At 51.7% G+C, this 23,199-nt stretch overlaps 1 protein-coding gene across 9 annotated transcripts in view; it reads right to left on the bottom strand.

Moving 5' to 3' along the window:
* The window catches only part of MEGF11 (multiple EGF like domains 11), a 342,570-nt gene that overhangs the window by 212,528 nt on the left and 106,843 nt on the right, over nucleotides 1-23,199 (bottom strand). For all 9 annotated transcript variants that reach the window (XM_032864652.1, XM_032864653.1, XM_032864658.1 and 6 more), the window contains exons 2-4: nucleotides 11,100-11,205; nucleotides 7,147-7,248; nucleotides 3,021-3,121 (exon numbers count right to left, since the gene is read on the bottom strand). In XM_032864652.1, the coding sequence (XP_032720543.1) occupies nucleotides 3,021-3,121; nucleotides 7,147-7,248; nucleotides 11,100-11,197 (301 nt within the window). In that variant the 5' untranslated portion in view covers nucleotides 11,198-11,205. The remainder of the gene's footprint in view (nucleotides 1-3,020; nucleotides 3,122-7,146; nucleotides 7,249-11,099; nucleotides 11,206-23,199) is intronic.

Below are 23,199 nucleotides of genomic sequence, written 5' to 3'. Positions count from 1 at the left end.
AACAAGACTGGAAGTTCCACGATGGCAGGAGCTATGTCTAACACTTCTCCTCTATCCCAAGGCATAGCGCTATGTGTGGGCCCCCGTGGACGTCTAATAAATACAGGGTTAAACACCCTGCAAGTTCCCCCTTCAGTCTTCTGTCTAGAGCTGATTCCTCATTTTTTTAAGATTCTGTTTATTTATTTATTCATTTGAAAGAGGACACAAGTAGGGGGAGGGGCAGAAGGAGAGGGAGAAGCAGACGCCCCATTGAGCAGGGACCCCAGTGCAAGGCTCAATCCCAGGACCCTGGGATCATGATCTGAGCTGAAGGCAGATGCTTAACTGACTGAGCCACCCAGATTCCTCAGTAACACTGGGTAAGAGGGCATGACTAAAGAAGATGGTCTCTCCATTCTATTCGGCCCTACTTCATCAAGATGCCCGCTGAAGCACCTGTAACTCTGGGACCAGGTATCTGTGTACCAGACCATCTCTTTCCACTAGGCTGCAAGCTCCTTGAGTAACAACCATCTCTTGTGTGCATCCATGTCCCCAGCATTCACATAGAAAACAAGCCAACAAGCAACAGTATAAATTAAATGGATAAAAATGAACATATGGCGGAAATTACTTACTGTGGGTCCAAAGGCTCTGTAAGGGATTTAGGGCTCCATTAGCCCACTGAAACTGTGTGCACAGAGCTGTGTGTGTGCACGTACGTTTATACGTGTCATGCGCATTTTCACAGGGAGAGGGTCCATGGAGGTGCGAGAAATTAAAACAAAAGCCAAGAGTGAAGAACTGGTAAGACCCAAAGTCATGGAGTAGAGAGCTGGCCTTTATTAAGTCCCGACCCTGTGCCTGGTGATACAGCTGTTACTACCCCCGTTTTAGATTAATGGAAACTGAGATACCAAGAGATGGCCTCTTGCCTAGGCTCACGGAGAGAGAGAAGTAGCCCTCCCAAATGGGTCAGAGCAGACTCCAGAGCCAGACAGCCTATGTTCAAATCCCAGTTCTACCACTTTCTAGGTGTATGATCCTGGTCAAGTCACTTAATCACTCTGTGACTCAGTTTCTCCATCCGTAAAATGGGAGAGAGCAGGGTACCCACTTCAGAGGGCTATTGCAAGGAACCGATGCAGTCATGTACATAAAGTGATCAGGATGGTGCCTGGCTCGGGGCTGTGCTCTGATGACCAGGATGATGAGCGTAAAGAGGAAGACTTTCGTAGGGACGGAGCTAAGACTCAAAACCAGAGCTGGGGGACACTTGCCCCTCTGGGTCATCACTACTGGCACCCCATGTGCCACAGTGACCCATCTCACTGCTGACACTCCTGTCCCCCTTCAGGAAGAGCCTTCAGTCCTAAAATTGGCTTTTCCAGCTGGCTTCCTGGAGGTGGGCTGGCCTGAGGCCACCAGCCCTGCAGGCAGTGCCCGGCTATTACATAAGGAGTAAGTGGGAGGTTATAAGCCGCCCTTCCTAGTCAGCAAGACTGGGTCTGTGCAATCAGGACACTTAGTGCTTCTGTCCTGCTCTTCATTTTCCAAGAGCTTTACCAACAACTGCTAATGGAAATTAGAAAAGGAATGTGCTGCTCCATTTCTGGAACCCCATGCTGACAACTGAATTCTCTTTAGCATTTCCCTGAGTCCATCCTTGTGGCCCCTGAAGGACCGCTCACATCCATTCTTCTCGGGCTCTAGGAGTCCTGTGTCACATCCCATGCCTGGCTCTCGATTTCCTCTGGGCAGACAGAGCAGCAGCAGGAAAACCTCGATCATCATCTCATTTCTCCACTCAGGTCCCCATAGGAGCCCCACTGGCGAATGCCTTGTCCCAGCCTAGTCCTCTGCCCTGTTCCTAAGACACAGCCTTTTGTGGATGACTTTGAGTGAGTATCTTTGTATGTTTCCTGCAAAGCCATCACTACAGAACCCATCTGTGGGAGCATTTTTCATTCACTCCTGTAATGCAATTAGAATCGAGCTTCTCCAGCAAGAGGGGATATGTAAGATCAAGAGGGGAAAATTGTCATTTCTTTCCCAACACTAACACGCCCACCCTGCCCATACCAGCTTTCTGGTGCTGGCTCATTCTACCAACCCAAAGGGCCAGGTGAATGCTAACAAGGAGACTCACTCTCCAAATCTGCCTCTAAATGAAGAGGCAGAAGCTTTGGGGGTGGATTCTCCTCTGTCATTAATGGGGGGGGGCTCCCAGTTTCTCTGACAGTCTCCACAGTTGAGGCAAAACTCCACTGCCCCCTGGAGAGCCCCATACTGGCCCCAATGCACCTGTCAGAGGTGGTGGGAAAGAGTCCACTGGACTCTAACAGACTCTAACCCTAAATCGTCCCCACTGAGAGGTTAAGTGACTTGCCCAAAGGCACATCCCTGGGAAGCTGGGACAAGACCCCAGATCTGCAGACTCCTGGGTGTCTCCCAGTGCACAGAGCCTCCCTCCCACCCAGAGGGTCTACAGGTGCCAGAAACTCAGCCCTTGTACCTACCTTGTCCTCAGGTCTCCTGATCCTTTTTGGAAATGCTCCCACTTCCTAGAACCAGCCCCTTGTGATCTCTCTTACTCTTGCCACCCAGTGAACCAACCTGTCTTCCTTCCTCCCTTCCACCTTCCATCCCTCCCTCCACCCATCTATCTCTCCACCCACTGATCCATCCATGTCTACTTCCATCCAGCAAAGCCTTCTAAAGCCCTTCAGATCTGCACCAGGCACTCAGCCCTTCTTCCCCATGCTTCAAAAGTGTCCACTTCTCTCCTGACCCCGGGAAAGCCTAGAACGGACTGGCGTCCATCCAATCCTCTTAGGAGATCGACTGGAGGGCCAAATCTGCATTCACATGTTTGTACCAGACCCATTGATCCCCTCAGAGCTGGTAGGAGACAGGGACTTCTGGAGCTCCCAGGTCAGCCAAGGCCAGCTCCCCAGGATCTGGCTGACAGCCCTACCTCCCTTCCTCTGGGTTCCCTCCCCTCCCCCTCCATCCCCAGGGAGATGGCTCCTACATACGTATGCAGAAGTCTCCATTCTCATAGTAGCCGGGACAGCACTGGGACCTCCGTCGGTACATGGTCCGGAGGCCGCGCCGATACGCCGTCTTATAGCTGATCCTGAGGCACAAGGGAGAAAGCCACTTGAAAGTATTGAAAATCAATCCCTCGCGTTAGAATGATATTTGTGTTAAGCTATCTTGAGGATGCCATTCAATAATTACTTTACAATGCATGGCGGCTTCGAATATGAAGGAACACAATAAAGAAAAATCGATGGCTGCATCTGGGCCGCTGTGATGCACAACGTATGACTCACACGCCGCTCGCTACACCTGCTGACTTCCCCCCAGTCTCTTCAGCAGGATATGGAGAAGGGTTTTGGAAGATCGCTTCTGGGGTGATAGTGCAAGGTAACCAGGGGCTTCTCCTGAAGGCCTCCAGACCCTAGGGAGTTCCTGGGACAGGGACCCGGACTGGACTGGGGCCCTGAGAGCGTCTCTGCCAGGGCCACTGCCCAAACGAGAAGGCAGCTCGCAGGCTCCAGGGAACAGATTCACCTCACCTGGAGAACAGAAGAAGAGTCAGCAAAGGGCCCTCTGAGTCTGACTCAGTCCCAGAGAGTGGATTAACCTCCCTCACGCCAAAAATCACGTGTCCCGGGCAAGAGCTTTGCATGCCAACATCAGGAAGGCTCAGACCCAGACCCTGGTTCTGCAGCAGGGAGAAGCTAAGGCCCAAGCAGCTCTGGCTTGGGAGTCAGAACCCTGGTGTGGCCCTTCTGCTGACAGAGGCTTTGATACCTCCTCCTGTGCCAGAGAGATTTATAGGCAAAACCTCACTGCATTCTCTCTCTGAGGCACGTGGTATGACTATGTCACCTTTCTTTTATTTCCTTGTTAGAGTTTTTATTCTTATTTTATGCACCCCTCTTTGGTTTTATGGATGAGAAAACTGATATTGAGAGAAGTTAATGACTCACTCAAGGTCACACAATGAATCTATTTCAGAGTCAAGATTCAAACCCAAGTCACTCTCATTTCAAAGCCACTAGGCTTAAACTAGGGCCCTGTGCCAGTCCTGCCAGTCCCCATAGGGTGGCCGGCTGGTTATACAGGATGGCCATGGTGAGGGAGAAAGACCAGGTAAATGGCTGGTGGAAGGACTGAGTCCTTAGGAGGAAGTAAAAATGGGGTATTGGTAGGCAAAGCCCCTTCCTCACACCTAGGGTCAAAATGGAAGAGACTGATGTGGCCATTAAGGGACAGAGAGAGGGAGTAACTTCCCAAGGTCATGATGTGTGATGAGGATTCAACCTAAGTCATTGGGCCTTGAAGCCAGAGTTCCTTCACCTCCCCATCCACATCCCAGGGGAGCCTGCCTGCCCTTTGGGCCCCCCTCCAGGGGGCAGAGCAGCGGAGGACAGATATGAGAGACGCATACAGCCTGCTTTCCAATGGAGGGTCAGGCCAACTTGGGAAGGGAGCCCCACAGCACTGGCTGGGCTACCCCTCCCAGTCCTTAAAGCACTCGCTTTATGACAAATGACAGTGCAGGGCCCTGGGGAAATCTGTGATATTTGGGAATGTCGTAAACTAAGGTCATTCTACTTTGTCAAAAGCCCATAATGAAAAGTAAGCCTGCCTCAAACTGAAGCTACCTCCCCGGCACAGGAAAGCAGCTCCAGGCAACTGAGGGAGTTGGGGTGGCATGGGCCTCTCAGATAAAGAAAGAGGGTTGGCTTAGAGTTCACCCAACCCAGTCGTCCCACCACACAGGCGTATCCCCCAGCCCTTCCAATGGAGAGCTGGTCTCAGCACCATGCCAGCCTCCCAGGAGAGAGATGTCTCCTGCAGCTTCTAGTTTTCTACCCTTGCTCCCTCCCATTGTTGGGGTGGGGAGCAGCAGAGGGAAGGGGCCAGGGGCCAGGCTGTGAGGAAAGGGGTGCTGCATTTAAACAAAGCATTCCATGCTGAAGCAGACTGATGGTGTGTCTATCAGCACACACACCCCAGGTTAGCAGGAAAGCTGCAAGGCAACTCAATAATTGAGCAAAATAATTCATGTTCCAGGAATGCAGCCTATTTTAATAAGCAGCCACTCACTCACCGTCCCCCCAGCACTGATGGATGGCAGCCCCGGCCTCCGAGTACCCAGCAAAGCCACATCTCAGAGCAAACTTGGCTCTGGCACAGGGCCTGACGAGCTCATGGAGGGAGCAGGACCTCGATTTCTGCCTCCACCTTTGACTGGGGCCATAGGCAGCCCACTTGGCACAGCTGAGGAAGCTGGAAGGGGGCAATTGGTCCCACCTCTTCACTTCACAGTCAACGGCTATGGGAAGGGGATGCAGCCATGGCCAAGTAGCTCCTACTGGACCAAAGTTCCTACAAACAAACCATATAGTCTGGGGGAGGGTGGGGGAGGAACTACCATAAGACACCAGAGAGAGAACAAAGGTGGGTACTAGAGGGAAAGAGATACTGGAAAGGAGGAAATGACACGGGCCAAAGTTAGCCCAAGGGAAGGCCCGAGTCAACCATACTCCAGGTGGCTACAATTCAGATAGAAAACACAGAGCCTTACTGACTCGAAGCACCACAAGACAACCCGAGGGTTGATCCAGGAACTTGAGAGTGAAAAGCAAAAACCCCAGAAAAGAGAGAGCCACAAAGAGGAAGTGCCATATTTGTTGTAAAATCTCTGCCCAAACTCCTGGCCGCTGAAAGGTGTGTGTGGAGTGCAGGTCCCACGCAGTCCCACTAAGACAAAACCTGTGAAACTTTTATTGTCTGGAAATCGAATACAGCCAGATTAACTGGCTGGCAAAACAAACAACAACAACAAATCCATACTCCTGGGAGGGACATAACAGATTTCATTCTCTAAAATCTCTGCCATTAACAGTGCCCAGAATACAATCCAAAATTACCAGACACAAGGAACAACTGGAAAATACCACCTACATAAAGGAAAAGACAATGAATGAAGACCACCGTGAAGTGGGCCAAATGTTGGAATCAGCAAATAAGGATGTTAAAGCAGCTATTATGTGTACGCTCACAGAAACGTTACAAACAAAATCCCAAAGAAAACCAGGCCTTTGGTGCTTCAGCATAAAGCAAGTTTCCCCATTCACCTTGCTACCCACCGTGATTCGGGCATAAACCACAAAGAGGGACAAGGCCCACAAGGAGGAAGCCAAAGAAATCTGGAACCAACAGGAGTGTTTGGCAACTAGGCAAGAGGCCTAACAGGTGGCTGGCCTCCCCACCATATGCTCACGGACCCTTCATTTGCTGCTTCCCACCCCCCAGATAATAGTGCCACCTTGCCTGGATCTAATAGCTCGCTTTTCCCCATCTTCCCCTGCACTTTTCAAAGTATCCCTGACCTTACTGGACCCTGTGAGAGTAAGTAGGGTGAGATCACTATATGTTTGATGAGCACACTGGGAATCCCCAAATGAAGCAACTTGCCCAGGACTGTCCAATAACACGTGTTCTCTCTTCCTTCCTCTCCTCTCTGCCCCAGTGACATGAGAGAATGGCAAGATCTGCAGGAGGGCTACAGACAAGGGAGCAGGAGACCCACGGGCTATCATTCAGATTGAGCACTTCCCACGGGCAGGCTGGACAAGGGGCCAAGAGGGCACCCAACTCTCTCCTGTGCTCAGTTCCCCTAGCCAGCTGCCCTGGCATGGGCTGCCCCTACTCTGAGGGATCTGTCTGAGGTTGCAGTTCCCCCAGCTGACCCTGAGGCAAAGATTCCAGAACAAGCTATTTACTGGGAAGACAATCTAAGGAAGCACTGGGAGGAGAGGGGGGGAAGAGACAGGGAAGAAAAGGCAGCCAATTCACAGTGTGCTGGGATATGTGTAGAATGTTCCTCAGAGTTCTCCCCTCTACCCTCAGGGTGAGGGAGCTGGGGGATTTACCCACCAACTCCCCATGTCTCGTTGGCTGAGGGACACCCCCAAGGGCAGTCATTCCCTAGCACTTCTGGCCTGCCCTGCCCATGACCTTCTCTGGCCAGAAGGAAGCCCTCAGCAGAGCATCTCAGATCGCCATTACTAACTAGCATCAAGGTGAGCCCTGAGGGCCCAGCACATTCTCCCTGCCCCATCACCCGAGAGAGGTACTCACCGGTGCCTGGTGCACTTGAACCAGTTGAGGATATCTGTGCATCTCGTGTAGTAGATCTGGTCGAAGGGGTGTGCGTATGATTCCTGGACGGTCACGGCATAGCTGAGAACCAGACAGGAGGGGGAAGCTGTGGTCAGCACTTGAGAGGCTGAGCTGGTATTTAAGATGGTGGCTCCTTCCCCAGGGAAGCCAGGCCCACAGCCAGGGAACCGGGGGCTTTAACCTGCCCCCACCCCCACTATCCTCCAAGACATATCCCTTACTGCCCTTTGGCCCAGCTCATTTTCTGAAATTCTAGTTCACTTGTTCATTTATCAGAGAAAGAATAAAGGAGGGTTTAGGTTTATTCTATGTGGCTCTGGAAGGCAGAGCCAACAAGCTTTTAAATACTTTGTTCAGATTTTTATAGGTTTCAAAGCATATACATGGAAGCTAATCCTTGTAGCAATTTTATGAAGTAAGTGGTCCCATTTTACAGATGAAGAAACTAAGGTACCAATTAACAGCTAATAGTGATTGAGTGCCCTATGTTAAGTGTTTTAATCCGTTTGAATCCTCACAATCCTATAAGGCTGGTGGCATTGCTATCTTCATTTTACAGACAAGGACAATGAAGAAGAGAAAAAAAAAGTGACTTCCCCAAGGTCACCCAGTTACCTCTGGTCTCTTCTGTCTCCAGGATAGCTGTGGGAGCATCAAGAACATGCCCCAGACCTCCTAATTAAAGTGCTATCTTGTTATGCTGCCCGTTAGCTGTAAACCCGAACCGTGGGTAGAAGTCTCGAGAAGGAAGAGCTCAGCCTTAACCCGTAAGCTTTTCTACTTGCCCGCCCCCAGCAGGAGTTGTATGAAAAGGTAGTCGAGCCAGGCTGCTGAAGGGAAGATTCCCACTTGCTGTGCATTCTGGGAGGGGGCCCCAGCTGAGACATCAGGAACTCATTTTTATGTAGGTTGGTATTTCTCACTGCTTCCCCCCGAGACGGCTCGCTGACCTGGGCCAGATGGCCAGATCCAGGCTATAAAAACCCGTCTGCTTTGCCTGAGGAGACTGTTGGTTTGCTTGCAAGGGGGGCTGGGCAGGCCATCTCCCTGAGTGGGTCCCCAACAGGCTCCCTGATGCCTGAAAGGTCAAATATCTGGAATCCAGAAAGAGGGCCCAGTGGCAGTCAGCAAGGTACAGGACTCAGGGAGCTGGAAAATTCTGGCTCCCAGAAGCACCGAGGATGTAAGGAGGGGGGCCCTGCTGAGCTCCTACCAGTTGGCTCAACGGAGATGTGTGAGTCAGAGGCACACGTCTGCGCAGACACGGGCCAAACCTGGTTTCCCCTCTAGGCTTGGGGACACTGAGGCAGCTCAACAGCCACCCTGGGCTTCCCACAGGCCCCTTCCAACTCTCAGATTTCGCGATCCCATGCTTCCATGCGGCTACTGAAAACCTCACTTAGGGCAGGAGAATGAAGGGCGCAGAGTGCATGTGCTCTGGGTCACAGCTGAACCCTGCCACCTGTTCGCAGCATGTCCTTAGACATGTTACTTAACTCACAGAAGCCTCCCTTTCTTCACCTGTAAATCCATGACAAAAATTACCAGGGACTTCACGCAGTCATTGTGAGGATTCAGCAAGATGATAGGAGTGTCCATCCCACAGGGTGGTGGGCAGATAAAGCAAGATAAGACATGGAAACTGCTCAACACAAGATAATACACATAAGACTTCTAATGGCTGCCCAGTGTCTAGCAGGTGCCCCCCACCATTATTATTGACCACAGGGCTTCACCTCCTGTACTAGGCACTGGGGACATGTCCTCCCTGACCATGGAGGGGGAGACAGGAGGAGCCGGACCCACACACAGAACGGACACCCTGCCTTTGTTAAACACTCGGGGGATGGGCGGTGCTCAGGCACCCCTTCCAGTCCTGACAGAGACAGTGGGTCCTCTGAGAAAAGGCACCAGCCTGACAGTGGGGTGAGCCGAGTGTCACGGGGGACGGTCCCGGCTCCGTAGGGGTGTCCTGGGCCGAGCAAGTCTGGCAGTGAGACCTTGAATCAACTCCAAGTCTCTAGGGCGAAGTGTGTGCCCCTGGTTTCACGGCTGGGCAGTTTAACACGCTTACTTGCCAACATGCTAATGAGGGACCAGATTAATCTTGTAGAGCTGGGCTTCATTAGCCGGGGGAGGTCTTCCATTGGGTTTTATGGTGGAGGGACATAATTAACAAGGACCCCACCCGAAGCACTAATCTAGCTGAGAAATTCTCCCTAAGTGGCCACTGGGGACCGGGACATGTTTCTGGAATGACACAGACTACATCTGTCCATGTGTCATTGGCAGTGGAGCTCAGGTGGGCAAGCCAAGAAGGCACTCGGTCTCATGGGGTGTTGCCCACAAGGCCTCCTTTCTAGGGGCTGGAGAAGCCGCAGGGGCCCCCAGACCTCACTTTAGTTATAGGGTCAGTCCCCGTCCTCCCATTAAAGGATCACCTCGGCGGACAGCCAGCTCACTGCAGGCTCCGTTCAGAGTATTTTCATATTCCAAATTCACTGATGTCGGGGAGGTCTAGAAGATTAAGAGGATTTGGGACCCAGAAAACTATTTGTCATCCACACCTCCAGTGAGCCTGATGTGCACTAAATTTGTGAGGAGCTGTTCCCGCAAAGCCAGAGGTATCAACAAGAAAAGACCATAATTGACCTTTACAGTCCCGAAAACCCTTTCATGACACTGGCACCCTGATCCTCCGGCGAGGCTGGGAGGCCAGGGTAATTATTCTTCCCACTCCACAGAGGTGGAAGCAAACTCAAAGTGGTTCAGACACTTCCCCCAAATCATTACAGTGAGCAGGTGGCAAGATCCAGACTGGAATGAACCAAACCAACGTCTTCTCATGTCAGATCTCGTGTTCCTCCCACTTGACCTAAAAGGGGCACGGTGCAGCACTGCCTTCTGCTCCTGCCCCGACTCTGGAGGGACTCCTGTAGGGCACCCAGTCCCTGGTGATCATGCCAGTGGGGGCACAGTCCCTCTGCTTCCGCAGCCCATCCCTGCAGGGCCTGAAGCTGCCCAGATGGGGTGCCTCGCCTTGCCCTGCCCTAGGGCTGGGACACTACCCCTCGCAAGCATGGAGCACGGACAGCCCCACTTGCCTGTCCTCTCCCATCTGCCTCCCCCACTAGGCCCTCATCTTAATTTTATTCATTTGATTTATTAACATCTAAGTGGCAGAGTCGTCCTGGTCAGCACAGCCAATCAATTCCAGGGTTTAATTCGGTTTTTCCTGATTGGGTCTCTGGTCACTATCTCTCTGCTCACCAAAATCAATACTTTAACCTTGGACTTCAAAGTCAAGCTGTCTGCAGGGCCCTGGCCCACTCCCCACGGACTAGTGCTGCAGCCTGAATGCAGCCAGCCCTTCTGCCAAGGCCCTGGGTTGCATTTCCCCCCGTAGCCCTCCCACCCACCCTGGCCAGGAGCCACAGAGTCCCCTCACCGGTCCTCCATGGGGCTGACGGCCCTCCGCCCGCACAGGTAAGCCATCGCACTGACACCAAACCTGGGGGACCAGGCAAGACGTCACCGTTTTGGAGAAAAGCACATCTGGACCACAGTCACTCACTGCCCCCCGCCTAGCTGTGGGCGGGCACTGAGCCCCTCTGTGCCTCTACTTCCTTGTCTGTAAAATGGCCATTTTACAAGGGAGGGACAAGAGTTCCTTGTGAACTATCAGACAGCATCACTTAAGTCAAGCTCCTCCGCCTAGAGCTCCCACGGCCCTGAGTGTAGACAGAATCGCCGTTGCTTGGTCCTCTTCCAGCTCCTGCGCTGTTTCCCCAGCTGGACTGCAGGCCTGAGGCGGGCAGCTTCTTACCTCCCGACTGCTTTTGTCCCAACGGTACTAAGCCCCAGGGAGAGGCCCTCAGGGAACGCTCGGCCGTCTGAGACCCATATCTTACCTCTCCCAGTGGCTGCACACGTTGGGGTCCTCGGGGTTCAGGGACAGGGCGGTTTGCAGGAGGGAGAAGACAATGAACTCTGTCACAGAGAGTGCCATCCCGGGCCCTGTCAGGGGGACAAAGGAAGCAGCATCATGAATCAGACCATTTTCCCAGGCATCTGCTCGTCACTGATACTTCTCACATGAGGCGGTAAAACAGACTTGCTAAACAGACTAAGTTTGCCCCCAACGTCATATAATGAGTGTTTGATATTTCACACTTGTGGGCTCTGACTACACTTCACCAGTTCTGAGTAACCGGGGAGTGGGAAGACTGAGTCAGGGAAAAGTTGATATTCCAGGCCAGGGCTTCTGAAAGTTTGTTGGCTCGTGGACCGCTTTGAGAATTTCACACAAGTTCAAGAACTTCTCTCCAGAAAAATGCCCACATGTGCGACGTTTGGCTGTAAGATCAGGGTGTCCCCAGGCCCCCAAGCCCAGGCTGGGACCAATAACTCCTGACTTTTTTTTTTTTTTTAAGATTTTATTTATTTGCCAGAGACATAGTGAGAGAGAGAACACAAGCAGGAGTGGGAGAGGGAGAAGCAGGCTTCCCGTGGAGCAGGGAGCCCCGTGTAGGGCTCGATCCCAGGACCCTGAGATCACAACCTGAGCCAAAGGCAGATGCTTAATGACAGCCATCCAGGCGCCCCACTCCTGGCCTTTAAATGCAGGGTCTTCCCCTGGGCCCCTTCCCCCTCAGCTCCCATATGCTTTGCACATCCACTCTCCCCGCCCCATCCCGACCCCTTCCTGCAACAAAGAAAGAGAAGAAAGGGGGGAGGTGGGGAGCTGAGCTGGGAAAACCCTTCCAGGCTACCCAAAAGGCCAGCAGACCTTGCTGCTCCTGCTGCTATGGAATATCCGCTGCTGACACCCCACTTGATGCACATGTCACTCCCACTGAGGGACAAAGGCCTGCTGGGGGGCTTCAAGGAAGCATAACCCTCAGGCTCCTTCCTGCCCTAGCACTCCAGGGCTCCGTGGTCCTATAGACTTAGAGAACTGCCCAAGGGTTCCCACCTGCAGAGGGTGGGGGTGTCTAAGGGTAGGGGGGAGAACTAGCCCAGGAGAGCTGGAATCCGTAGGTGGTCAAAAATCAGCTATAGAATGAATGAACACCCTGACTCAGAAAGATAGCTCTATTTTTCATGTGTCCACAGATGCTATCAGGATTTGCTTAAAAGCTTTACTGAATTCAGAGTAGCATTTCTTCCCAATCTGCCACACTAAAAGATACAACTTCTAATAACTGGGGCGGGGATGGCATAGAAAATATTTTGACATTGGAAAGGGGTCCCCAGGCTTGAAATGGTTGAGGATCCAGTCCATTGGCCCCGAGCTTGCCGACAAGGAAGGACTCACTCGACTCGGAGACAGACAGGAGTGACATGCTTGTCACACACACCCCCATCTGTACCCAGAAGGAAGCTAAATAGAGCTCCTGTCTTCGTGAAAGGTTAAATACTCTCCTCCTCGTCCCCAGTAATTTCCTCACTAAACTCTTTCTTAGCAGCTCCTTCAAAGATAAACAAATTGTCACAAATTCTGTGTTTAACTGTAGGGGTCCAAATTAATGATTAATGAGGTTTTTCTGTTTGAGATCTGAAAATAATCTGGCTACACGTATTTTGAAAATCTGTTCGGAAAGAGAAAAGGAATTCTGGTGTTTCCACATCAATCTGCCGAGTCCAGGAGCACACAGGTCACAGCCCTTCATCTCCTCTCCCTATTTAGCCCCCCAAGCAAGTCCTCGGAGACCTAAGGGGCCACTCCACAGAAAGTGGGGCACAGCCTGGAGCCCAGTAAGGCTCCCACTAGGGCTGAGGGTGGCTCAGTCCATTCCCCTCCTTGAGGAGGAGCCACAGCCCCAATGAGAAAGAACCTGCCCAGATTTGGCATAAAGTTTCAGGGAGAGTCAAGTATATGATAAGCATCGTCTCCAAGGTGGGGTTTGTGCAGACCCACAAGCAAATAAATTAAATAAAGGAATATGGGGCGCCTGGGTAGCTCAGTGGGTTAAGCCCCTGCCTTCGGCTCAGGTCATGATCCCAGGGTCCTGGGATCAAACCCCCCATATAGGGCTCCCTGTTTGGTGGGGAGTCTGCTTCTCCCTCTCCCTCTGCCTGCCACTCCCCCTCCTTGTGTGCTCCCTCTCTCTTTCTCTCACTGTCAAATAAATAAATAAAATATTTTTAATTAATTAATTAAGGAAGTAAAGGAAGAGACGCAGTGCTCAGAAAGGCACAACATCAGAATGCCAGAGGGAGAGAAAGCCTCCTTCTGGTTCTCTCCATGGCTCTGTCTCATTAACTCGCCCACTCCTATAATCTCCAGGTGGACCCCATGACCGCATCTTCAAACTTATGAAGCTTAGAACATCACAGGATGAAGCCGCCTGGATTAGAACAGAGTGTTTCTCTGGCCCCCTTTTGATCCACGGTGACAGGAGAGGGGTGGGAGAGGGGAGGTAACTGGGATCCTGGCTAGAATTGGGAGATCTTTTAAAATCTTCATGCAAGGGGCGCCTGGGTGGCTCAATGGGTTAAAGCCTCTGCCTTCGGCTCAGGTCGTGATCCCAGGGTCCTGGGATTGAGCCCCGCATTGGGCTCTCTGCTCAGCAGGGAGCCTGCTTCCTCCTCTCTCTCTGCCTGCCTCTCTGCCTACTTGAGATCTCTGTCAAATAAATAAATAAAATCTTTAAAAAAAAAATCTTCATGCAAACCTCTTCTCTCTGCATCAGATGTGGACAGGACAGTTTAGCTGACTCTCACACCTGGATGCCGGGTGCAGAGGGGTAGAGGGGGGAAGGGAGGTGGACAGGGAGCACGAGGACATAGGCAGCGAGGCAGCCTCAGTCCTCCATCCGTGTGGCTGTGTTCAAGCCAACAGAGTGGGGGACATTCACACCCAAGCCTGGACTAACCCTGCCACTAGCAGTCACAGTTCCCCATCTGAGGCCAAGCTGCCCCTGTGGAAGCATGGGAGGGGAGTGGGGAAGAAGGACATGCAGCTTGAGGGTGGAAGTCTCCCCTGGGATTCCCTCCGCCCTCAGACTTTTTCTTGGAACCCAATCTAAAACATGCAACTTTATCACCTGCCCTCCCCTCCCCAGGCCAGACCGGTCTCTCCTGCTCCTTGTTCACATCTCTCCCCTTGTCCTCAACGCCCCATCATCATCAACTTTGCGTGTCTGAGGACCATCAGCTAGACCCCCTGGCCCCTCCGCCCCTGCTGGGCTGCGCACCTGCTGGGTTCTGGGTGCGCTCCACTCACACAGCTTCCGGTCTGGGCCACATGGCCCAGCGCTGACGGCCCTTCCCATGTCATCCCACCAGCTCTTCCAGCTCACCTACTTCATCTTGCCCACATGTCACGGAACCTTCTGGAAGGTGGGGTCGCGTCTAGGCCCAACCAGTCAGTTCTTTTCAGGAACTGATTTTAGAAAAAGTATTTCTACTTATCTCAGACAATTCACTGAGGCTAAGCGAAGAGGGGCCAGAGAAGAGCCACCCCCCTCCCCATGGCGGGGGGGGGGGCGCTCGCTGTGAATGTGAATGGGGCTTTCCCAGGCTCTCTCTCAGAGGATGGATCCCAAAGACACATGCCCATGAGATGACTGAGGGAAAATCGATGCCACCGCAGCGGTTATTAGGCCAACTCCATTCGGAGTGACAGAGGTTAACGTACTGGGCACCATCTGATTTAGGGCATTAATAATTAAATAAGGAAATGCCCCTGGTTTCACTTCAAAAGAAGACAACATGTAAATAGATCCGTTGGTTCCCTTCCCTCTGGTCCGTGCTCCCTGCATATTAAGGGAACAGAGCTGCTGAGGTGGAGAAATTTCCTTCCCGGTGGTGGGGTACAACTGTTCCACCCCTGATGACCTCGGCTGGAGGCTAGAGGAGAGAGAAGGTGGCTAGGAGGCGAGCCTCACACCTACCCACAAGGCATGGGCAGTCTGCACACCTGCCCCAGCCTGAACCCACTGACTGAGCATTCCTGGGACACCACCAGCCTGGCCCAGGGCTGTGCTGTGGACACAAAGAAACAGCACGTTTCCGCGGCCATCTATTTGAGGAGCTCAAACAGCAAGCGGTGAAGTCCCACTGGGGGTTTCCTGGGAGTGCATGGGACTTAAGGTGGACGGACCATGGAAAGGGAGCAGGCAAAGAAAGGGCCTTTCGGGAGCAGGCAGAGTGTAAGGCCGTGCCAGGGGCAAGAAGGTGCCCGTGGTGTTGGAGGCGGTGGAGCGTTTGCACTGCAGGGCCGTGGTGGCCATGTGGGCAACTTTGGGAGGCATTTTCCGAAATAGGGTTCAGTAGGACACTAGTCCTGTGAGATATTGATAGAAATCTCCCAAAGATTTCCACAAGTGAATTCGTCCGGGAATTGCTGTGTGCTTATTTCCTCATTTTAAATAGTACAGTATATCTTTTTCTTTTTTCCAGTTAAAATCAATTAATGAACATATAGTATATTATTAGTTTCAGAGGTAGATTTTGGTGATTCATCAGCTGTCTAGAACACCCAGTGTTCATTCCGTCCGGTGCCCTCCTGAATGCTCATCATCCAGATACCCCAACCGCCCCACCCTCTCCTCCAGCAACCCTCAGTCTGTTTCCTAGAGTTAAGAATCTCTTATGGTTTGTCTCCAGTGCACCTTAACTCTAGGAGCAGAGGTCCTCAGGGTACCCGTTTGGAAAGCTCTGCTCCCCTCCATCAAGGTCAAGTGTGAAGGAAGCCCTGGTCCTATCAATCTGCGTTCTTAGAGTTTGTATTCCTTCGTTTATTCTAACACTTGAGGGCCTTGTGTGCCTGTCACGTGGTGCTCAGGGAACCTGCTCCTGGATAACTCAAGAGACCCTGACATCATAGCAAAGGATCCCTCCTCCCAGCTAGACCCTCGTTCTCGCCAGGCTGGGCCCTGCAGGCTGGGCAAACCGCAAAGAGGGTGGCCTCCTCTGAAAGCCCATGCCTTCTGCCAGGGCCCTGGTATGACCAGCACCTGTAGAGTCCGGCCTGACCCTCTGGTGGCAGCACACACCTGACCAGACACCAGATGCTCACATCAGCCAAGATGCATAAAACTGGGGCAGAGGGCAGACAGACAAACAGATGGCCTCTGCCCTGGGGTCGGTTGTTATGACCTCACAGTCCATCTGTGCAAAAGTCTTCCCCCACCTGCTTCACTTCTACCACCTGCCTAGTCCTCCTGATTGTGCCGAAATCTTGTACACGGGAGTCTAGGCCACATACCTGGGACCTGCCCTCGGTCTACCCCCGTCTTTTCCAGGGAGCCCTTCCTTCCCAACAAACTTGCATTGGCAGCCGGATGATGGTGGTCAGGCACAATTTTGTGGGTCCTGGGAGGTTTCACTCATTCGACACTGGGCATTGATGGGTTGTTACGGCTTGGCTGAGAAACCGGGGTTGAGCAGAAAAGTGTGCCAGGATCGATTGGTAATGCCTGTCACAGGCACTGGGTGGGAGGGGGACACCTCTCCTACTTTGCTGAATAGTTGTTACTGGCTTTAAAAATTGCTTCTTTTCTATAGAAACCATCTAGAGGTGGCCTCAGCTCTTCCCTCTGGACCTTCAAACCTACACAGTGTTTCCCCTCCCTTGGTACTAGAACCAAAGGAGGTTCTACTGGAACTCATACCACCAGGGCAGAGATGTGGGCCTGGTATGTTCACTGCTGTCCCCGGGACCCAGAGCATTGCCTGCATGCAGAGGGGGCTCAATACCTCTTGTAAACCGATTATTGACTCTACAGCCAACCACCTCCCTTGACCTCTCAGCCGTCCCCAGCTATCGGGCTCAGCCACATTGCTGGTGTTGGGCCTGACAGAGGACACCACAGATCTGTCCCAACAGCAGTTCATACAGCAGGGGGCATCCCGCGCTGCATTAACATTGCCCCACGGAGACATCAATCTGTTGGCGACAGATACACTGAGCACGGTGATACCCTGAGAGTGATTCAAAGACTCCCGCCTGGGCCACCCGGCCAGCGGCGGGGTACATCAGCTCCAGGGACCAGCACAAGGCGGGCATTGAAGCCTCCTCAATAGTTCAAGCTGCAATTGGGGGTCGCCGTGTTCCGAGCACCTCATGAAAAGGCGCTTTCAGGCTCGGGAAGCAGCAGAAGCAAAACCCCAAACGGGGACTGATAAAGCAAACGCCTCACATCCCTCCCAGCATGTGGGGAGAAGGAAACAGAGATTTCTATCTTCTATTTATAGAACACACATACACACAAACACACACGCTTCTCTATTTTTTTTCTGAATAAAACCAAAAAAGCCAAGTTGGCACTCACAGGGGCAAATGCCAAGGTGATCATCCCTGGCAGACCGTTCCCGTCTTCCACCCACTGATCTCTGGCGCTGGCTCCCAGTCTCCGGGCCCCACTCTGTTTAATGGCCTTGCTGGGATCTGATGAATGTGCAATGAAAGTGAAGCCACAATCAGCCCTGCAATTAACAGGCTTCACCCTCTGCCTTGATGAATCCTCCTGCCCTCCAGCAATCCCACTAGGGGCCGGGTTTATGTCGAAGGCTTTCTAATCTCTCTGTACTTAAAAAAGAAAAAAAAAAAAGTTCAAAATAAATCCACAGCTCTTAATCTCTGAAAGAGAGATTCCCTGACAACAGGAGCACGGCAGAAATCCCCAGGGCCACCGTGGAGGCCCTGCCAGGTGCCTGCCCACGGGGATAAATCACAGGGGTTTGGAGGCACCTCCAGAGACATGGTAAACGTCCTCTTCAGAGTCTGGGCCCTGCCATCCCGATAAATTCTGCTTTCTCCTTGCCCCGGAAGCCTTGGGCTGCAAATCCTGAAAATGGCCCCACGGAAGCCTACAGCACCCATTCATCAGGGTCAAAGACAGTCCTGTCCCCCGCGCCCTCAAGCCCTACAGACCAAGTGGCCCTGGCATCAGCCAGCCTTGGAGAGAAATCACCGCACATCGCCGGGGAGGCCAGGGAGGGGAGTGTAGAATCTGCCAGGCCAATAAAGCACTCCCCCTCCTCACCCACAGTGAGCAGCCTCCACATTCTGGGCCCTCAGCCCTCCCATTCCCAAACAGGTGGCAGCCTCCGGCCCCTCCAAAGATGGAAGGAGAAAACTCATCTGTGTTCTTAGACCATTCCATTTCTCACAAAGCAATTATCTCCAACTTTCCATTTCTCTGCAAATCAGGGCACACTCAGCTGGCCTGGCCAGCCCCAAGGCCGCCCACCCCTCCCAATTCCAGCCTCCCCAGGCCTGGCTCCGCTTCCCTCTCCCACCCCTACCCAGGGCTGAGGGATTCTCAGAGCCGTGGGAGTTCCACACGCCCTAGCATGAAATCATGGCTCTGTCCATACACCCCCAAGATAAGTCAGTCACTGAGGGCCACGCACCCCCGCGGAGATTAGTCCCATTCCCACCCACTCTGAAAAAAACATTTCGCAGACTCTAAGATGCAACCACCAGTGCCTAGATGGGAAGGAGCACTAAGGGACAAAGCGCTGGAGAATCACTACCGTTGGAAGGTCAAGGGTCCCACGTGGGCGGAGGGGAGGGATGATAGACTGGACAACAAGCCGTGCGGTTTCAGAACTAGCACCGGGACCCAGGAGCATCAATGGTCCAATGCCTCGTCCCACAGGAGGGGACACTATCCTCAGATGACTGGTTCAAAATCACACAACACGTGGATGGCAGGGCTCCACGTGAGAGGAACAGTGAACCCAGACAGACACCATTTGAATGACTCGAACTTTCTGGTGGCATAACCTGGATAAAATCATCTACCTGCCTTAGGGCTGAGTGTGTCACGTGGACCACACCAGGCACGACCAGCTCCACAGGGCTGTTAGGATAGTCCGTGAGTCAGCAGGTAAAGCTCTTAGCCAAGCCTGGCATCTGGCACACAGAAGGTACCCAATAAAATGTTCGTTTCCTCCCAACCCATATTCCCCCACCTCAAAGATCCTTCCAACTCTCTAATCCTGACTTCTGGAATTTCTGAGGAGCTGGAGGGAAAAAATAAATATATATGTATATATTCTTTAAATATATAAATATAAATATATATTTATTTTAAATATATATTTATTTATATATTTTTCTCTATTTTTATACTTCTATTTATATATAAAATATATACATAGAGAGAGATGGGAAAAATCTTCTGCTGGAAAATCGAGGCTTGGGTGTGTCTGTAGGGTAACTACTGGGTCAGTCTTCACTGTACAATTGTCAAGACAGGCCTCGTGCCTTGTCCACTCAGCAGATATTTCTTGAACACTTACCAGTCACCGTGGGCACAAAGATGACTGAGGCACGCTCCTGCCGCAAGACCTCCAAACACCTGCTGGAGGGTGTGTGGGAATGGTCGTGAGAGGGCCATGGACCCAGGATGTGGCTTAATTCAAAGCGCCGAGGACTTTCCCTGGCAGGAAGCCTCAGGCAAGTGTGATGGGATATCAGAGACCTTTGCAGGGAATCGATGCTTCACATCCCTGCAGGTGCCTCCCATGTTGAACCTGGCCCGTCCCCATCCCTGTTGCCTCTGAATCCACTCCTGATTAGCACTGCCTGTTCTGAAGAGAGAACAAGCCAGCCGCCCAGGACTCGGGGCAACCCCTCCTCCTGGGGTCTTCCCTCCTGAATGCCAGCTCTGCTCAAGAGCAACTCGGCTTTCCACAGGCCCCGTCCAACCCCCTCTGCCTGGTAAGGACACTAAGTTGCTGTGTGGCCCGGGAAAGGTTGCTTTCCCTCTCTGAGCTTCACTCTCCGCTTATCCCAAAGGCAGGGGTCCGACCGCATCATCTCCTGGACCCTTCGAGCTCTACAAGTTCACCTACAATGTGTCTCCCTTCCCTGCCCTTCCCTTCCCCCTCGCATTCTTCTCTCTTACCCCATTCCCAGCCTGGGGCCTGTCCCATCTCCCCACAAAAAGGAAACACACAGAGGGGTTGGAGAACTCATTTCACTGCTCCGAGCCTCCTTTTCCTCTTTGAGGACATGGGCAGGATGAGAGATCAACAGACCCTTGGAAGGATTCAGCTGTAGTCCAGTATGGGGAATGCGGAGGTCAGCAGCACTGTGATGGTCGTGACCCGTAGTTCTCACCCCCTCCCTGTCCATTCCTCAGCACCCTTTTAAATAAAGACTGACTTCTTATCTCATGCTCTATTCCCTGACTCTGACCCCTCACATCTCGGGGGCCACCTCTCCCTGGGCAGGTATTAAAAGGAGGGCCTGGCTATCAGCCTGCAGACATGGGCATCAGACTAGGGCGCCTCTCCGGGGTCCTTCTGGAACCTTCCACATGTACCTAGGCCAGAAGATTCTGAAGCCAGATGTCCCAGCCCAACTGTCCCAAAGCCTGAAGATGCCCGTGCTTGTGCTCTTGTAGTGGAAACATGCATCCGTGTATTCTGTAAAACAACTTGGCAATGCATAACAACCAGAACTCTACTTCTGCAACGTTTTTTTTAGAAATTGGCCAGAGTCAAGGATAGGTTCAAGAATGTCTGTTGCATCATCTCTTAATAAAGAGATGTTTGTTGTAGCACTGAAACAACCTAAATGCCTAATCAGCAGGGCCCTTGCTAAATAAATTCCACCATGTCTCCATAACAAAATATTACACAAACATTAAAATATTGATGTGCGGGGAAAACAGGGAAGCCCATCCACTAGAGCATTAATAGTGATCATCTTTCACGGGTGCTGGAGGGGAAGGAAGCTGTATCATAGGACTCGTGCTTCTAAGTCAGTATTTTTATTGTTATATGAGTGTTTCCTACAATAAACATTATTACCACTATAATCAGAAAGGCAAAGATATTTTAAGATAATGTACATGGGCTCCACAACATGGAAAGATAACCCTGATGTATTAATCCATGACAAACACGCGTTACAAAACAGCATGCATATTAGGACTGCATTTGTATAAAATGGAGTGCGTGTGTGTGTGTTGAGAGTGAGCAAGACAGAAAGATGTCGGAAGGATGTTTAAAATGTTAACATTTAACATTTTATGTGGGTGATGACACTGTAGGTGACTTGCTTTCTTCTCTATACTTTCCTGTATGTTTGCATGTTCTATGATGAGCCGGTCTCCATTTTAAAATGTGAAACACCACAGTAAAGCCATCTTCGTATTGGAAAGAAAGAAGGCAGCGGCCTTTGGGCAGTGCCCCCACAGCCCACCTTTCCTCCAGGTCCAGATTCTCCCCCACTGCCCCTTGGGGTGCCTTTTCCCAGAGAACAGGGATTCATCAAGCTCGGAACCTGCTACCCCTTGGGACACGGGCCACTTTACGGGGCTCCCCAGGCAGCCCTGGGCGCCATCAGGCTGGGGCAAAATTGCCATTACAATTGTATGGCATGGGTCCATGCTGCGATTGTATCCATGCCGTGATTAAAAACATTATGCTATTTCAAAGACCCAAAATGATCTCACGACACAGAAAAATGGATGGATAATGTACGATTCTGTCAGCTCTATTCATATAATAAATGAATCAGGTATTCAGGTTTTAAAAGAAATTTATTGCAGTCCTTTGTTCATGACACTGATGAATTCTGGCTCACAGCCTGGACAGGTCGGCCTGGGGCACTTCACCTCCCTCCAGGGTTTGCTCAGTCCTCTCTACCCACACAGGCTTTGCTCCACCAAAGATAACAAGAACCCCAAGCCCTGGAATCCTGATCACCTCCCGGGTCCGAATCCCATCTCCATCTCTTACCCATTGGGCGACCTTGGGTAGTTCACTTGACCTCTGGGAGTCCCAGCTTCCCCCTCTGTAAAGTGGGAACAGTAAGAAAACCTACTCACAGTATCATGAGAAGCCAAAGAGATAAGGGTTACAAGAAGGCCTGTAAACAGTAAAATGCTGGGGAAAGTCTGGTCACTGCCCTCCTGCTGGGGTGTATGTGGCCGGGGGAGGGGCAGCACAAATAGTCCTGGGGCTGGGGGAGTGGTGCACAGAGAGAGAATGAGTTTACTAGGGTCCTGGGCCCAAGAACGGCCTCCTTGCAGTGGAACAGATTTGCTAGAAAGGAGAGATAAGGACAAGATGAATCGCATTGAGGTGGCAGTTTGGCCCAGCTCAGTCCCTGCTGACCCACACACAGCCTAAGCTAGAGAGGGCTCCAAGTCTGGAACCAGAGGCCAGATTCCAGATCTTAGATCATCTCCGCAGCCACACGCTTCAGTGATAAAACACAGTTCCTCCCAACGCGGGTTTCCTGGAGGAGCAAGGGGCTCATTCGCCTTCCAGAACTGTAGCCCCCCTGCACTCGCTCCCCAAGGAAGGAACCACTGAGACAGCACTGCGGCAGATTAAAAAAAAAAAAACAACAACCCAAAAAACAAAAACCAAAAAACCCATCCGTCATCTTCTAGGTTTAATCTGCAGAATGGCACACAACTCTCAGATTCATTGTGTTCCTGGCCTGATTATTCGTTGTTTATTTCAGTATTTTCCAGGAAATTATTCATTAAGGATAAAAGCACCTGCTTACTGTAAGAGAGCATTACACAAAGACTCTGGCATGGAGGCCTGGGAAGAACATTAATTAATGAAGTGAAACTGAACAAACATGCTATAAATTTAAGGTCTAAAGAGAACCGTCTGGCGTTTAGTGGCTTACGATAGAAGGCTGCGATGAAACGTCATATTTTTAGACCCCAGGGGTGTGGGGGGGAAAAAATGGGAGGGAGAAATTAGAAAAGGTGGCAGAGGTAACGATCTATTTCTAGAGCACTAAAGCCTGTGCTTCCATTAAGAGAATTATAAATCAATTCTGCTTTGTCTGGGGGCATCTACGCGCCGTGCGTGCGAAATTAAAAAGCTTAGCATGTCAGAGAAGTTCCTTCTGAGGGCTCCGTGGGACCACGCCGCCTGAGACACTGGGATGTGAGAGAGGCACGGCCGTGAGGAGGTAGGAGGATCTGGGCTGTGTCATAGAGTTAGGCCTAGCTGGGCACAGGCAATCCTGAGCAGCAGAGTAGGAGAGAAAATGCAGCCGAACCCCAATGAAGCAGA

This window comes from Lontra canadensis, unplaced genomic scaffold, assembly GCF_010015895.1.
Source record: "Lontra canadensis isolate GAN:19392208 unplaced genomic scaffold, GSC_riverotter_1.0 scaffold28, whole genome shotgun sequence".
Taxonomy (NCBI): domain Eukaryota; kingdom Metazoa; phylum Chordata; class Mammalia; order Carnivora; family Mustelidae; genus Lontra; species Lontra canadensis.
The sequence above is the reverse complement of the archived record's forward strand: the minus strand, read 5'-3'. Positions and strand labels throughout refer to the sequence as shown.